This window comes from Diorhabda sublineata, unplaced genomic scaffold (assembly GCF_026230105.1).
Source record: "Diorhabda sublineata isolate icDioSubl1.1 unplaced genomic scaffold, icDioSubl1.1 Dsub_87, whole genome shotgun sequence".
NCBI classification, from domain to species: domain Eukaryota; kingdom Metazoa; phylum Arthropoda; class Insecta; order Coleoptera; family Chrysomelidae; genus Diorhabda; species Diorhabda sublineata.
Window position 1 is genome coordinate 6,028 of NW_026614310.1, and position 16,816 is coordinate 22,843.

General features: G+C 32.9%; 1 protein-coding gene across 1 annotated transcript; it reads left to right on the forward strand.

Annotated features, from left to right (window-relative positions):
- The first annotated feature begins 2,374 nt into the window (after window positions 1-2,374).
- On the forward strand, window positions 2,375-2,896 carry LOC130452338 (uncharacterized). The gene has a single exon (XM_056791549.1). The coding sequence runs from the start codon at window positions 2,375-2,377 to the stop codon at window positions 2,894-2,896; it is 522 nt and encodes a 173-aa protein (XP_056647527.1).
- The last annotated feature ends 13,920 nt before the right edge of the window (window positions 2,897-16,816 follow it).

Consider the following 16,816-nt stretch of genomic DNA (forward strand, 5'->3'; position numbering starts at 1 on the left):
TGTTTTTAAAAACTTCAGCACATGAACTGAATCTTGTTTTTCAAACATTTTGTTGTTGTTAAAAATAGTTCATGATTTTGACACTTTGCAAAAGTAGATAAACTTTTTGTTGAATAAATTTCCGATTTATGTTGAGCTATTACAGCTCGAGAGATGTACGTACGTAGCGTACTCATGCATATTCTGACGATTACAACTTTTTTCATCGTCATATCTCAGAAACAGTGGATCGTAGAAACAAAAAGTCTGAAAAAGTTTTTTGTAGATAATTTTATGACCTACAAGTTTTGTTTGAAGTATTTTTATGATAAAACTTACCGTTTTGCCGAAAATCGCGAAAAACTCATTTTTTTGACTTTTGATCTTGGATAACGGAAATGTTAGAGACCGTTCAATGTTATTTTTAATTACGCTTCAAACAATTCCACTGTTCATCAGCTTGGTGGGAATTTATGCTGCTTCACTCTTATTTTTTGGTCTAATTTGACCGGACTATAAGTACCTTTTGCTATTGCAAGTCTCATACGCCACCAGTCTTTTGATGAACAGAAGTATAATCGATTTGACTGTGAGGTCGTATTTTGATTGAACATTTATTTTATTGTAGTTCAAAATAAATTATAGTTCGAAGTTGATTTAGAACTAACTAGTTGTGGCCAATCAATTTACTTTACTTCGATTTAGTTCCATGAATTTAGGTTGAAATATATTATTCTCATCAATATTATTGAAGAAGTGATTTGAAGAAATTATAATTGCAGCGATATCTTAATTGTTATTTGAGTAATGCTTAATCGAGAGCAAACATATCTACATATTTGCATCGAACGAATTTAATTTTGAATTAATGTTTTAATGATGAAATTCACACAATTGTTTATATAAATATACTTTCTCTGGAAGCCAGAAAATGTACGTCCACTAAATAGTGAAAAAGTATTGTATAATAATTAAATCCCCCGTTCTTATTATGTATAAACGTAACTACTTCATACAGTTGAATATCAATTCGATCATAACCACTGTAACACTATATTTTACCGATATCTCTTAATTTGAGGTTGTTGTTGGTAACATCAAATTATGTTCGTGAAATTGAAATTATGTTCATTATATTGAAATTGTTAAACAAATTTTCTTGCACTTTCAAAGTCTTCCTACAGTTGCATAACTGTATAATTATGTACTTATTTAATTCTCAGCAATCTCCTAGTAAATATGAATATTTTATTCGTATTTTGCGTCCTCAATAGATGTAATAAATATCTAGAAAGCATTAGTAAAGGCTCATATCGTCTCAGGGTAAACTGTCATCTGCAGAAAGGCATGAATGATGCACACTCTCCACCCTCTGATGTCTACAGCGTTACTGAAAGTGATGCCTCTGATATCTTCATACTATTCCAGCCATTCAGCCACTTTGGAGCTGAAAAATTTGAATGCCAGAATATTTCACCTACTTATGCATCAATTTTTCTTGAGAATTGCAAAAAAAGATGTTCACTTTTTTATTAAGCGGATTTAGGTTATGTGTGCGCATACTTTATGGAGATTTCTTTCTTTTAAACGGGGGCGTTACACCGAAAGAGACAACTGATGAGTATTTTTGTACAGTGGCGTACTTGTTTTTATATTTTGTAGAAATATCCCATATGACGTTGCTTTTTCGTATGTAGCAATGAGAAATTCAAATTTAGCAAGTTTGAAGAGAAATGCTTTATTGTCACAATTTTTAGACCATAGCTTGTGAAAACTAAAAAACAAACATAAAAATAACTGAATAAAGATACAAATAAAGTCCATAAGAAAATTAAGCTTTCCAGTATATATTTCCTCAAATATTGCGGAATGCGGGAAAAGATAACATCGATTCGATTTCAATTGGCAAGTGATTGTGCATTTTCTTGCATTGTAAAATATTGAGCCTACAACTAATTCTGAACGTGGAGTAAGCAGGTAAAGGTTGTGCTCCACGTTCCTAAGTGGATAGCCGTGTAACGATCTTTCTGAAATTGGAGAAGCGTGCTTGCGAATTAGGTAAACGGATTCAAAGATGAATAAGGAAGGAAGAGTTAGAATATTTAATCTTTTAAAGAAATCCCCACAGTGAGCCCTGCTGTTTAGTTCGAGTAAATATCTATATATTGTTATTGGTTATATACGTTCACAAGGTAGAAAACTTTTGATTTTATTTTACTTAAAGACTTGTTACTGTACAAGCTTTCTAATTTTAGGAAAGAACGAAAACAGCATTATAAGCAAATAATTCTTCCACTAATATAGATAACGAAATCCTGAATTCACTGAACACCTCAGATATGTGAGTAACAAGGCGAACGTTACAGTTTCTGCTCTCAGTCGTCTAATGCTTAATATGGGAGGCCCATGTGAAGCAAAAAGGAGGATTCTGGGGTGCGTGGCGGAATCTATACTATTATACGCAGCTCCAATCTGGGGAAGTGTTCTAGAGATTAACAAATATAACACAGTAGCCAGCGACAAGGACGTGTGGCTTCACAAACTGCTACCAGATATTACGCCGTGGTATGAGAGATCCTGTGGTGAAATTGGATACTATTTGACCCAAACAATGACAGCCCATGGCTCCTTCCAAAGTTATGTTAGGAGAATAGGTAAAGCTGAAAATGACATCTGCCTATACTGTAGCTCGGAGATAGATAATGCAGAGCACACAATTTTCAGATGTCCTGCGTGGGCGGATATTAGAAACTTGTCAGAAATAACAGTAAGAGCTGAGTTACGACCAGAAAATATAGTGCAGATTATGATGGAAGCAGATTTTAAATGGGAAGCTGTTGAGAGTATGGTGGAAAAAATTCTAAAAAGAAAGGAACAGGACAATAGACAAAGAGGTCCAAACACACAGCAACATTAGAAGATAATAGATTGACCCGAACCCCTCATCCCTGCATGCAGCAGGGGAAGGGAGACGTAGGGATCAAAACAGAAAAGAAGGAATCACAAGAAAGGCAGCTCATCACTATGAAGAAATATTTGTTAATGGTGCCATAATGACTAATGAGCGGAGTTCAGATGAAAGCGACTAACAGAGGACATACAATCCGTCCGAGCCCCACCGCGACGCAGGAACCCGCAGTGGAGGTGAAAGTTTCCCAGCAAAACTATTTGCTATGGAAGTGCGATAAGTCGTTTAATTTAAAAAAAAAAGATAACTAAATCCATTTTTGTACGTATATACTATTTATTTTTATTTTTTCAACCTATCAGGCTTTGCAATTTGCTAGACCAATTAACATTAAAACATGTGAGTCAGTAATCCATTGGTAACTATTCCTTTAAAATTATAGTATAAGCTAGAGATCTGGCATCTTATTTACAAGATTTTTATCTGCTTTGACATTTACTTGAATCTATGAACTGATCAATTCTTTCTCCACGGCTTAGTCTATATTATTATTAACTATTATACAGTAGATTAACCACCAGATGGCCAGTCAGCTTGCTTACATAAGTTGCGCAGTATTTGATGATCTTTTCTTTGACTGTAGGTCCCTACGTATAACATTGTTAGACACAGACCAAGAGGTAGTAACAATCTGTCTTAATAGTTTGGATTGAAATTTATTCAGTTTATCGATATTGGAGTTACAGGCAGTGCCCCATAACTGTATTTCATAGCACCAAATTGGCTTTATGATCACTTTGTAAAGTAGGAGTTGATTACTTAGACTTAGTTTACATTACATTCCAATAAACCAATAGATGTCGCAGAGTTTTGAGCCGAGGTGTTTTATGTTGGTCCATATGTATTTATAACACGTAAGCCTTCGATCTAGATGTAATACAAGGTATCTAACGTCATTTGCTTCTGGTCATTAAGACTTATTTCAGGGCAAGTTTCCTTTCTCTCAATAACTAAAGTTTTGGCCAAAATGACTACTGTGATTGAAGTCTACAGAGAAAAAAAAATAGAGGACGGCAAATTCTAAGATGAGAAACATACATTGGATTGATAGAGACGTATGAATGGGGACTTGACTGAATGGTTGAGACAAGAACGGTAAACTCGTTAAGACAAAAACTAAAAGTGAAGATACATCCATCTTTCCTCGTCAAGTATACACATATACACATTAGTTGATAAGTCAAGTTACATTCATTTAGAAGGTGAAGGAAACATATTGCTTGAGAGACGGTCAAACAAGAGCGGGAATAAGATCGGAGTGATATGGTGGTTATATCAAAGTATGCTGATCATATTATTCTAAATTCCGTAACCTTCTTAAGTCTTAAAGCTTGACTAATATATATTTACAGTATTAGATAAATATAGCTTCAGCACATAATCGAAATGACGTATTCTTCACTTTGTTAATATTTGTCACTGTACCCTGCCTAATACCAGATGCTTGTGAAATACTTTCCTTTCACGCGTCATGAATTCAAATGAATTTATGCACTATTTCACGGCAGTGTGCATTTGAAATATTGTTGCAAACTCGTTCCCGACATAGGCCGTGGAGGCTGTCCTGCCAGGTTATAATGAAATTCTAAAATTTGGCGAATTAGCGGCGCGTTTGACATGTTTTTTATAAAGTTACTTATGTTGATTATTTTTGAACTAACTTTTAGGGAGGTCTTTTGTTTTGTTTGTTTATTTTATAGAATTTTAAGTTAATTTAAAATAAATAGAAAAGGAACCAAATAATTTAAGTAAATTATATAAGTCTGTTCACAATTTTTGAAATCAACAGGAATAAACATATATAACATAGTTTTTACATAACTACTTTTCATTACTGACATATGAAGGTTATAAAATGTGACGTTTCTTTATGTCAAGGAGTGGCTTAAAGTGTCAAATGAGACAAAAAAATACGAATAGTAATGAATTTTCCACTCTTGTGAAATAATTGCACTCACCAGTACGCGCTACATACGCAATGTTTCTACTAAAATGTTATTCAAAGCTCATTATGAAACATAGTTTAATCCTCAACAGTACATAATAATCCATTATTATAATGACTTGTCTAATAAGCGTTATCAGAAGGCGAATATAATAAACTTTCTATACATTTCTCGTTGAAATTAGTTTCAGCTCGATAACTAATATCCCAGTAAACTGAAATATTTTGTAACAATCCACCGCCTCTGTATATGAGCATGCAAAACATGCCATTTCAGAGTTGTGATCAATCATATGAGCTTTGGTAAATGACATGAAATATGTGGGTAATTGTAAGACTAGCTTCAAACTACCCGTTTAACCCTCTCCAGTTCCACATAGAGCTGTTAAGTAGATTGTCGCGTGTATTTTCATTGCTGGGGTTCATTGGAATATTTTCAATAAGCGACGGAAGTATTAAGAGATTGTTGAAGTTTCGGCAAAATCTTTTTGTTTTCGAAATGAGGAATATTGAAACAGGAGAAGACGTCTGCTGAAGGCAGAGGATTATTTTCAAGAGTTTTGGAAAGACAACATTGAGGTTAGGATATTTATTACATTTGGGGATAGGGTGATTATTCGTTTATTGGTGAGAAGTGATCCGATTCCGTGGCCTCAATCAGCCTACTCCTTGGAATTTCAAAGAGGAAATGAGGAGCTGAAACAAAAATATAGAATGAATGAAAAATATATAAAAAAAATAATTTGCTTACCATCAAGAACACTGTTGACACTATCACACAGCAGTGATTGTTTGGATGTTTCTTTTTCATCATCACCATTTAGAGCTTGATGGAAGTTGAGGTTTTTGTTAAAAATAGAGAGTAAAAAACCGAATTTGTAGATCTAAACACGCTCTGGAAGTTTGATCAAAAAGAAGAAAACGAACAATAAATTTAAGTTTAAATAACCAAGTTATCGTCTTCAGAGCTTAAAGGTAAATTTTGTTTTGATTGTGAAAAAAGTATTGCATAATAATTTTATTATATTGAAAAACTGAATTAATGACAATGACCGAAAATAAACAAGGAAATTTCGGTCAAATTTAAGCTTTTCTAGCATCTCTCTTCTCATGAAACTACAAAATTTAACTTTTTCAGTTGAGATGTATATCTACACTGTTTTCTCTGACATAATGAATGGATTATGTTGTCTGGTATAAATCTAAGATAACAAATAAGGGTTGTTTTTAACACAAACGTGATCGTAATAATGATTAAATATTTCCGTACGATTACGTAGAAGATATTTCTTAATTTCCTCTGGAGAACGCATAGCAATTCTTAAGTAAATGCACAGTGATGTAATATAATCCAGAACCATGAGTACAGTATTATTCAAAATAACGGAATAATTCACTTAGGCAAGTTGAAATCTTTTATTATAACAAGAACAGTCGGGATACACCCTGCACAAAAGCTATTCTCTCGTTTGTATAGAGTAGTTATAAAGTCAGCGGGTTGTAATAAAATCTCACCCTGATTGTGTGTAATATGTTTATACAAACTAAGACTTAGTATTCAGAGGGTGAATGGAACAAGTTCGTTCTTGTAATTTATTCTTGCTTGACTTTCAGTATTGTATATAGCTTCTCTCTGGCTTTTCGAAATCCTTTCCTTGTTTGTTGCAATTATTCCAACAGAAATTTGAATCGTAATTCATTTGTAGAAACAGTTTTGCACATTAATACATTGCCTTAGTTGTTAGCATCATTCTCAATTAGTTATTATGATATTTTTAAATGAGCTACGGAAGGATGGTTTGCATAACGAACTTTTCATAGCTCTTTTAAGTTGTGACGCCGTAAAAATATGACAGATATGCTAAGAATATGATGAAATCTATAAGTGTAAACCAGCATTTGTGTATTAACAAAGTAAGCTGACGATAATTTGTTATTATCGGTATTCACCAACTATAGTCTAATAAATTAAAAATGAAATCAATAAGCGAAATCTGAATGGGAAGATACGATTAAAATGGATGGATCTGATTGAAATGAAAATATCGGTGGCCTTTTTGATTTGTAAATGTCCACTGAAACAATTAAGTCCGTTTCCGTTTAAAAGGTAACCTCATCCACAATAGAAATCCCATAAACAGTTTATTTTTTTGATATAGTTTATATCATTTTTCGAGCCTCTACAACAGCGGTATTATCGGCCTTATCTAAATCAGAGCGCATATCCAATATATCCATTCTAATTCCGTTTATGGGTTTTTGACCACTAACTGCAGATTTGAAACGTTTGCTCAAGCCTGCGTGAATCAGTATTATTGTAAGCAACAAAGAAACTGCACGTGATCTGAGTTTTATCTTGCCGACAGACAACGTCTCTTGGTGATGAGAAAACAATCACAACCCAATGTTTTCGAAAACTACAAGTTATGAAGAATTTTGTTTACTCAGAATAAAGTAGATAATGAGTGAGTACGATTGAAATGACGAAATCAATGCATGCACATTTGATCTTAATAGTAAAAGTAACAGTAACCAAAAAGTAGCAGGGATTAAAATCTTCAGCGTTAGACATCATTTAGACACAAGTTGAAAAAATGATTCAGATTCAGCTCTCGTCATTATGGCTGAGCTGTGATAGTATCAGTTAAAAGTAAAAAATCTCAGGTAAAGTACAAGGTAAAGTGTCTTCAGCGTTACTGTATTGACATCCAGTACACTGTTAAGCACATCGCTATAGAAAATGAGCCGTAGCCTCATGATTTGGTTTCTATGGCCAGATATACAGTGGAAACACCTCAAATCATCAAACGGCTAGAACGTACTCGCTCTGTCTTTATATTAATAGCAATCATATACTGACATTCATGTGTTCGACTCTCACAAGGTTACAAGTCATACGATGCAATACGTCGCACATCATGAATGAAATGTTATCTTTCTGCATGACAATAAACAACCCCATATTATTAGTGCACTGCAGGAATCGTTGCGACAGCCCATGTACAAATTCTGGAAGCTAAAAACTATTACCTATTTCCAAAGTTAAATAAGTACTAGTACAGTCTTGGGTACATATGAAAACTTATGCTAATATCTAGTTTAGAATGTTCAGGAACCTGATTGGTACCCAGTCAGATTGACAAAGTTGTTTCCGAAAACTAATAAATGCCTTAATAGATGATTTGGTTATAATTTCGAGAAGTGATACCCCTTTGTATTTTGAGAGTGTCGTTAATATCTCAATTGGACTTGTATTTTTTCATATTGACCACTTCTCGCCCATTTAACAAAAACTATTGAATTTCGTTTTCAATTCTTGATGCTAGCATGTAGGTAAAAGACAAGTTATAGAGGTAACTAAAACAATCTAACTAAGTCAAAAATCTCTATTAATTTTTAAACGTAATGTTTTCATATTTCAAATAATGTACATAGAGGGTATTTCCAAATTTATGTGACAAAATTCAGTTGATTGATCTTATGAAGTCAAGATAGGTTTTTCCTATAGAAAAATTTTCTCGGACCATCCATTCCCGAGATATCTCCCTTAAAAGATGGTTACTACAATTGAATTCTTTCCCTAAAATTTCAATAAAGCTAAAAACTTAAGGTTTTGTTTGTTTCAAAATTTCTGTAATATTATACGCGGCTGAAATTATTACAAATCAAAAGTTTTTTTACGTTGAAGTTTTATGAAAAGAAATCATAACTTGAAATCCGTTCCATTAAAAAATATTTTTTCTTTTTGAACTGTTTTCTCAAAACCAATAGCTGCAGAAAACACAATTTAATACATTAAGTGGAAAACAGTAAATATGTAGAATGTATGGAATGTAGAATGGATTACCGTACGCGTTTGATTTGTGGTGTATGCCTTATGGTACTACGAGCTATTTGAAAACGATTCTTCAAACCGTTGATATCAGCTATGAGTGTCGTGTAGACTAATGATTTATGATAACCCCATAAACAGGTATGATAAGGATTTAACTATGGATATCGAGTAGGTCAATGTTGGGGTCCCTACTCGACCAATCCAACGATTGGGGTATGCTGTAATTAAATGTTGTTTAGTAGTTCGACTGACCATCGTGCATGAACCAAATTTTTTGTCTGATATTAAGTGCGATCTCTTCAAGTAGATTAATTTCGAGAAAACTGCCCTATTAACTTATTCCCTACAATACCAATCCTACGTTCACTGAAAAAATATTTTGAAAATGGTGCTCTATAGTCTTATGAGGACTCTGTCTGCCCATACGTATTTATTGTGAAAATTTATGATAGATACTCTTGAAAATGTTCCTAGCCCAGTTGAGATAAAAAAACTTGAACATGTTGGATGTGGTAGGGATATAGCTGCTGATTTTTGAAAACTCGCTACACAGATGAATGGTTGAATATAAAGGGTGTTGGTAATTTTTCCTGTGCCTGTTTCTGGGTGTACATCAATTTTATGTAAAACTGCTGTTTATACCATTACATTTCTAACTATCCAGGGTTGGTTAATTTTCTTTCTAACATTCCAGTTTTGGATACGCGTTTGTGAATACGTGCAAATGAGGGATAATGAGGCGTTACTCATTGCAGATATTTTTTAGCACAAAGAACTCCAGCTTGTCGAGCATCACCATTTGCCATACCATACACAAAATGTATGTCGGAAATTTCAGACAGAGATAACGCAAAATTAATAACCTATAAACTTTACAACCTAAAACAAAAGGACTATGACGGTATGGGAAGAGAAGATTGCTACCACCAATATATTTTCCAAGATCAATAAGGAAGATGGAATTAATGGACAATAACGTGGTTACCGTATAAAAAAATCGTTCAAGTACCACAACCTAGAAACAATCGATGCAATTTTCTCCTGGCTCCTTGATGTTACCCTAGTAAACGCTTTGTGCGTTTAAAAACAATGCAAACATTTAACATCGCTCACTCCATTGGAGTTTCGACGAGAAGTTTCACAAAATTACCTGCATTCAGTGTTGCAACCAATGGAACCGGAAGACAGGCAAGTCTTCAATTCACTTTAACGGACAATCTGAGTTACGATCGACTTGACCATTTGCTAACAATACCCCTAATAATAAAAGACGCCGTTGTGCACGTACGTTTTGTGTTAAATCTGTATTATGTTTGAGGGTGAAGCTGTACTTAACGGTTATAATAAGAAAACTTTTAATCAATCGACATAGGTTTAAAAAAATATCTTTGTAATTATATATATACTTCGGGTTTAACTGAAAGCGCCGCAGTAAAGCAGTCTGCGGCTTTATTATATAAAGGTAGAGGAGGTTATTTCCAGTATTTATCATGAATCGTATCACATTTAACATCTTTCCACTTAATTTATAAGAGAAAATATTGATTGTGGTGTTTTATTTTTTATCTCTTTCGCTATTGATTTTAGGAAAAAAATTTACAGATAAAAAATATTTTTAAATAAAACAAGGATTTTATTGTTATATCACAAAACTTCGTCTTGGATAAAAGTTTTTATATGAAATGAAGAAAGAGTAGCAAGTTTCATCCCCATATAATGGAATGGGATATTGAAACATTTCCCATGGATAGTACTTTGTGAGTTCACGAAAATTACAGAATTTCAAGTTTCTAGCATTACACATCAATTTAGAAACACCCTGTATATCTTGTAGAGTATTCCGCTTACTTTTTAAGAACAATCAATCAGAAATTTGTCTTCTCAATATTCTATATTCGTTTTTGAAAAATATTTTACTATACGTGGTTATTCCATAATGAAAGAGATTGTGCTATAGAAGAACAGAATAGACAGGTGTTGCTCTAAAAACTACTGTCGCCTCTCGCTACTGTGTGTGCACGTGTTATTTAGTCTTATCAATATGCAATAAGTGGATCTTCTAGATAGTTTGATGTCAAAAAGGATGACAAAAAGGTTAAGTTATTAGATTTGTTAAGTCGGTTAAGCAAACTCCACATGACATTCAAAATTTCTGTTTAGAATTAACGGACAAGATGACAAAATGTGACGAATCTTCGTATTTTCATATAATCCTGAAACCAGTCCGTTGGGGTTGTTAAAAAGAAACTGCAACGGAGTCCTAAAGAGTTAAAAAATATTTCCAAAGCAATTTCAAAGATCATACCTCGTATACTTGAAAATTTTCAAATAAAAACAAAAGTTTTTTTATTCCATCCCACCATATTATCCATTATATGCGAATAATGCAGTAAGTGATTAACAAAAAAAAAACATTTTCCATACAAAAGCATTGTTAAGACAGTTTTATCCCAAATATTTTATTATCTCGTTGGCTATTTATTTCGGTTCTGCTCCACGCACATATAAACGACAATAAAATAAAAGTTTAATGGAGTTTATTGGAGTTTTGCCATTGGGTTTTCATTACCAACGGCTATATGAAGAAGCCTTTCAAATATTATATTGTTTTTTATGATATCCTATATTATAGTTCTTTTTCTCTCTTCCAATGTAGTTATATGTTCTCTAAGGTGAACAAAAAATATTTTAGTATTTCGTGGAACTATGGAAAAAATATGATCTCAGTTCGAACGCTAATAAAACATGATATATTTTTGTCCTATCTGTTGATTCAAGATAATTTTTATGCCTGAGTATCATTGACATTAGCAGCGTAAATAAGGCAACTCTATTTAAACAAACTTTTCTCGAGAAGTATTATAATATTTTCTAAATTAAGTATTTCACAGTTTCAAACGACTGAATATATACTTGATTGTGTATGTATTCTTTTTTGACCTCATTCACGTGTTTTTGTTTGAATAACTTAATTTAGACGACTCTATAACGATTGTATTGAATTAAGTAGGTGATTGTTATTTTTATTTAAGTCCAACAAAAGACGTCACAACCAAGTCCAAACACTGTCCAGGATCCAACATGTCAACAGACCAACAATACATAGTGCCGAACGGCCTGAATCAAAGCAGAAAGTCAGGATTCTGTTTCTAGTCCGAAATTATTTCTTAGCCAACCCGATGAGGTATCTCAAGAGAGTGACCCAAGTTATGAACCGTCAATATCAAAAGTGATTTAAACGATTTAGTACGTGATTTGAATTTGTCTAAAAGAAAACTGATCTTTTGGAGTCTAGATCGAACAAATGGAATTTACTTTTTCCTGGTATCAAAATTTTTTATTGCCGATATCGTAACGACGAAATGAAATTCTACTTTTCTAAAGCAGATGATTTAGTCTACTGTAGTAATGAATTTATTTAATTTTGAATATGATCCAAGTCACTAGCGATTTTTCATTAACTCCTCATAAACTAGCTTGAAGGCAGTATTGCTATACAACAGAAGCAAATAACCGGTTGACTTTGGCTCTGATATGAAAGAGACTTACGAGAACATGAAATTCATGCTTAAAAAAATTAAATGCAGTGAAGATGTTTGTAAAATTTGGGGAGATTTCAAAATCATTGCTCTTTTGCTTCAGCTACAGCTTGGATACACAAATTTTTACGGTTTCATTTGAGAATGGAAAAGCAGAGACAGAAAAAGTCACTTCACAAAGATAGTATAGCCCAAGCGAATGAATGAACCCTGACTACATACTTTGACCCCCGTTGCATATGAGGCTCGGTCTGATGAGAAATTTTGTAAAAGTTATACCTAAATATGGCAGTGGATATTATATTTGAAAAAGAAATGTCTCCAACTTAATGGGGCAACAATTATGGGGGAATATTCATTGTTCCACAAATACGGGAACTAATGAACGATACAATCTTTGGAGGAAAGCTGGATGATCTGGAGTCGCCTAGAAATGTTTTGTGAATATTGTCCGAAATTTCCTAGAAAACCATAAAACGAAAAATTACAAAGATTTTATCAATGAGCTTATAATTTCATACGAAGCTTTGGGATTTTTCTTTAAAAGTACATATCCTGCACTCTCATCTGGATTTCTTCCCCGATAATTTGGGTGCTGTGAGTGACGAACAAAGCGAAATACTTTATCAGGAAACTTTCTTGATAAAAAAGGCCTATCAAAGAGGAAAATAGTCCAAGAATGCTACCAGATAACTGTTGGAGACTTAAAAGGGACTTACCAGAAGCCAAAAATTAATGAAAATCACAGCTATTTATTGAACATTGAAGAATATTTTTTGTTAGTGTTAGTGATTTTTATGATTTTTATAAAAATATATGTCTTGATGTCACAAAGAAACCTAATGTGCCAATTTTTTTCCGTTGATATATTATTGTTTGATGGCCATAGTACATTCACAATTTGATATAAGTTTTCGTGTGACAAATTTTGTTCAGCAGTGTTATTAACCGAGCACCGAGCGAAAAAAGGTGTGAGGCTATGTCTACACCATCTTGGTCTATTTACGTCTCCTGTGTTGTAAAGATTCGCAGAAATCTTTTATCGTTTTTCGTTTCCGCATTAACATTGCGTAATCCCAATATTGTCAATGTCTAAATAATTCATAAATATTTATTTTGTTGGAGTTTGTGATGACTTTTTTCGTTACAATAATAAGAATCGTTACGAAGCAAATTAATAATTACGCCTTCGACACCACAACCCAATTATACCTTATACCTTGTTATTTTCCTTAGCAATACACAAAACGTCACTTCCAAGCATTTAGAACACTTATTTGAAATATTATAGCACATATTTCAATCCTCAAAAGCGCGAATATATAGATTAACATTCACTTGACGTGAAAGCGGTAAGAAAATTAATTGTAAGAATTATTGTAGGCTTCTATACGAATAGGTTGATTATTTTCTCTGATGTGTTTCGCTATTTTCTAGAAAATACTGCGGCTTTCCGGAGATTAACGGAATATTGCACAGCTCTGCTGAATTTATCATATTATGAAGTTTGCGGGAGGCTCATTAGAATCAAAACAAGAATATATTTCGAATGATTATTCAGAAAATAAAGGTTTCATTTACGTCATACTGAAATATGGAGTAACGTATGACGCATTAATTTTGGCACAAAATTCAGGAGTTTGAAAATAGGATGCAATAATACAATATAAAAATGACTTTCTGAACAAATTGTTCATTTTTTTCACATTAGTTAGGTGAAGTTTACTGCCACTCGCTAGCTCTTGTGGTATAACCGAGTAAATAATAACTCATTATACGCGAGTAGAATACTATACTTTATCCAATACTAATAATATTTTTTTTCTGTTGGAAACTTTTGTTATATTATTAGAAGCACTATTATTTAACGTTAACAAATATTTCACACAATATTTTGTTCATTTAAACATGGTAGATAATTATCGAAAATTATAATAATCTTATAATATCTCCATAATAATCATTACAAAAATCTACTTATTACTTTGACAAATATTAGATACCTAATCTTATCAAAATTCATATGTCATATTATATTCTTTCATTGACTTTTCCAGCAATTAATTTTATGAGGCAGCACAGCAGCTTCTCTTATTTCTGGTGTTAGAGAAAAATCAATTTCATTTTCTATATCAATTTTTGGTTAGTTTTTTAACATAATTTAACATAAAATAATAAAGCACTGAGAAACAATGTCACTGACAGCTCAGTTTTAATGCTCTATGCCTTCAAAATGGAGGTCCCGGGTTCGAATCTGGTTTAGGAAAATTTGCTTTTTTATGTGTACCGAACTGAAATATTGAAAATATTTAGTAGCGTTTTACATGATAAAATTATAAAAATCAATTTTTCGTAGCAAAATAATGTAACTAAATCAAGAAAGAATCCAACAGCAGTGATTAATGGGTATAGACATATAATGGGTATATTATACATCAGTTGTGGATAAAATAGGAAATAGGGAAAAGCACATATAATTTAGTTGAACAGAACCTCAGCTTGACATAGTTCGCATATTCCAATACCAATATATTTTATGCTCAAGCATTTGCCATGCTATAGCCGATTGTGAATACCATGTCTGGACCTCCCAAAAAATGGAAAATCAAGAATTTTCACCCTTGAAAGAGCAGAAAGACGAGGCGAGGTTTCCGTTGAAAAATAAACGCATTAATACTATACTTCCTAGAGTCCTGTTTAACGGGATTTAGCAAGAATCAAAAATAACGGAAAATACGGTCCAAATATACCCCAAAATAATTAGCACAGAGACCAAGATACTGGTTATGGATGATCAAAAATACTTCACACCAATTCGGAAATCAAAAGAAACAATGGTTTTTATACGGACAATATAGAAGATTGCCCCAACAATGTGAGTTGAATATTAGGGGAATCTATAGATTTTGAAAAGTATATTAACAACTGCCTCTATGAAGTAGTTGATTTTGTTTGTTAAAATTTCGCTGAAGACAATATAACGTTTTGGGCGAACTTAGCATCCGACCATCAGAATTTTTTTATAGAGAGGACGTTTCATCGGAAGTGACCCTGATATAGGAGTTGTTTCTCTACAAGGCTTGGGTTGTGGTGATGATTATTGCGCTGCTTTATACTGAAAAGAACGTGGTTCGAACAAGAAGATAAGCTCTAGCCCAACTGCTTCTTCTAAGTACAGGAATGAATTTTTAGTTTTTACTTTTTAATCTTCGTTTTTTTGTTTTGGTTTTTTTTATTTTAATTTTTTTTCTTTATTATTTGAAAGAAAGCGGGTTATAGGGAGCGAGTGGGTAAATATGCGCCCTATCTTCGACCATTTGGCTGGTGTACCGGTTCACAAAGTTGCAGGGAAACAGTAGAAAACCTGCAACACCGATCATCAACCAACCATCAAAATAACATACCTTTTGTACCAAAACAAGGCAGGTCCAGTACATAATATAGGGTGGCAAGTTGAAAATAAGGATTAGAATTTTTAGAAAAAAACACAAAATAGACTTTTGAGTGTTCCAAGACCAATTGAGAGATGTTAGCAAAAATAACGCCTAGCTGTGGAGTACAGGCCCCTCCATTTAGTGTAATCTATTAACTTTGTTAGTTAATGAGCAACTAATTATAGCGAATACGAAAAGTTTCTATTATTTTATATATTTATAATAAAAATATATGGTTTAATATTCTGTGCCAGCTCAGTGGCAACGGCAAGCAAGAACACACCAGAAAATTGGACAATGATATTATCTTTTTTTAATCAGCTTCAATTGATAGAACTCGGTGTCAAGTAAGATGTTATTTAAATAAATCAGAGTTGAAATACTAACATATTTGGTTACGATAATGATATTTGAATCTATTCAGATCATTCACCTCTGTCTAATATATTGAGCATAGTAACAGAGATATAATCGTCATCACTTTACTGATGTTGAGCACCGTGGTATTTTTAGTTTAGGTGGTAGTGGTATCAAGCAGATTCATAATCCACAAGACCACTGAACCATATCTCAAAAATTTTTCATAATTTCTCAATTTAAATTTAGATCTTTGACTTTGTTGAACATCTTTTCATATTTTAAGAAATGACTTAGGTTTTCTATACGTGGTATTTACTTTTTTCACTAATTAAGTAATTCGTGATAAAATTAGCCAATAAAAATTACCAATTAATTATAGTCACAGTATATAGATAAGCGATTATACACTTGGCGACATGTTTTGTAGATGGATCCGACAATTCGTGTTGCGATAGTCATCAACCACCTTCTTAATTTTCTCAAAAATTCCAGAAAGGTTGATTGAGGATATTTCAGTGTTCCTCAGTATCTGACATTGTACGCTACTACTACATTATAAATATCACATCTTTGATATCACTTCGAAATATACGCTGAGCTGATAAATAACCATCAAATATCATCAAGCGCATTACTTTTCGGTTTCCCTAACATTCTATACAAATTCTTATGACGGTACGAATAAAATAACATTAAAAATTGGAAAAGCTGTAATAATATACTTGAAAAATTAGAGTTTGTCGGTATATGTGGATC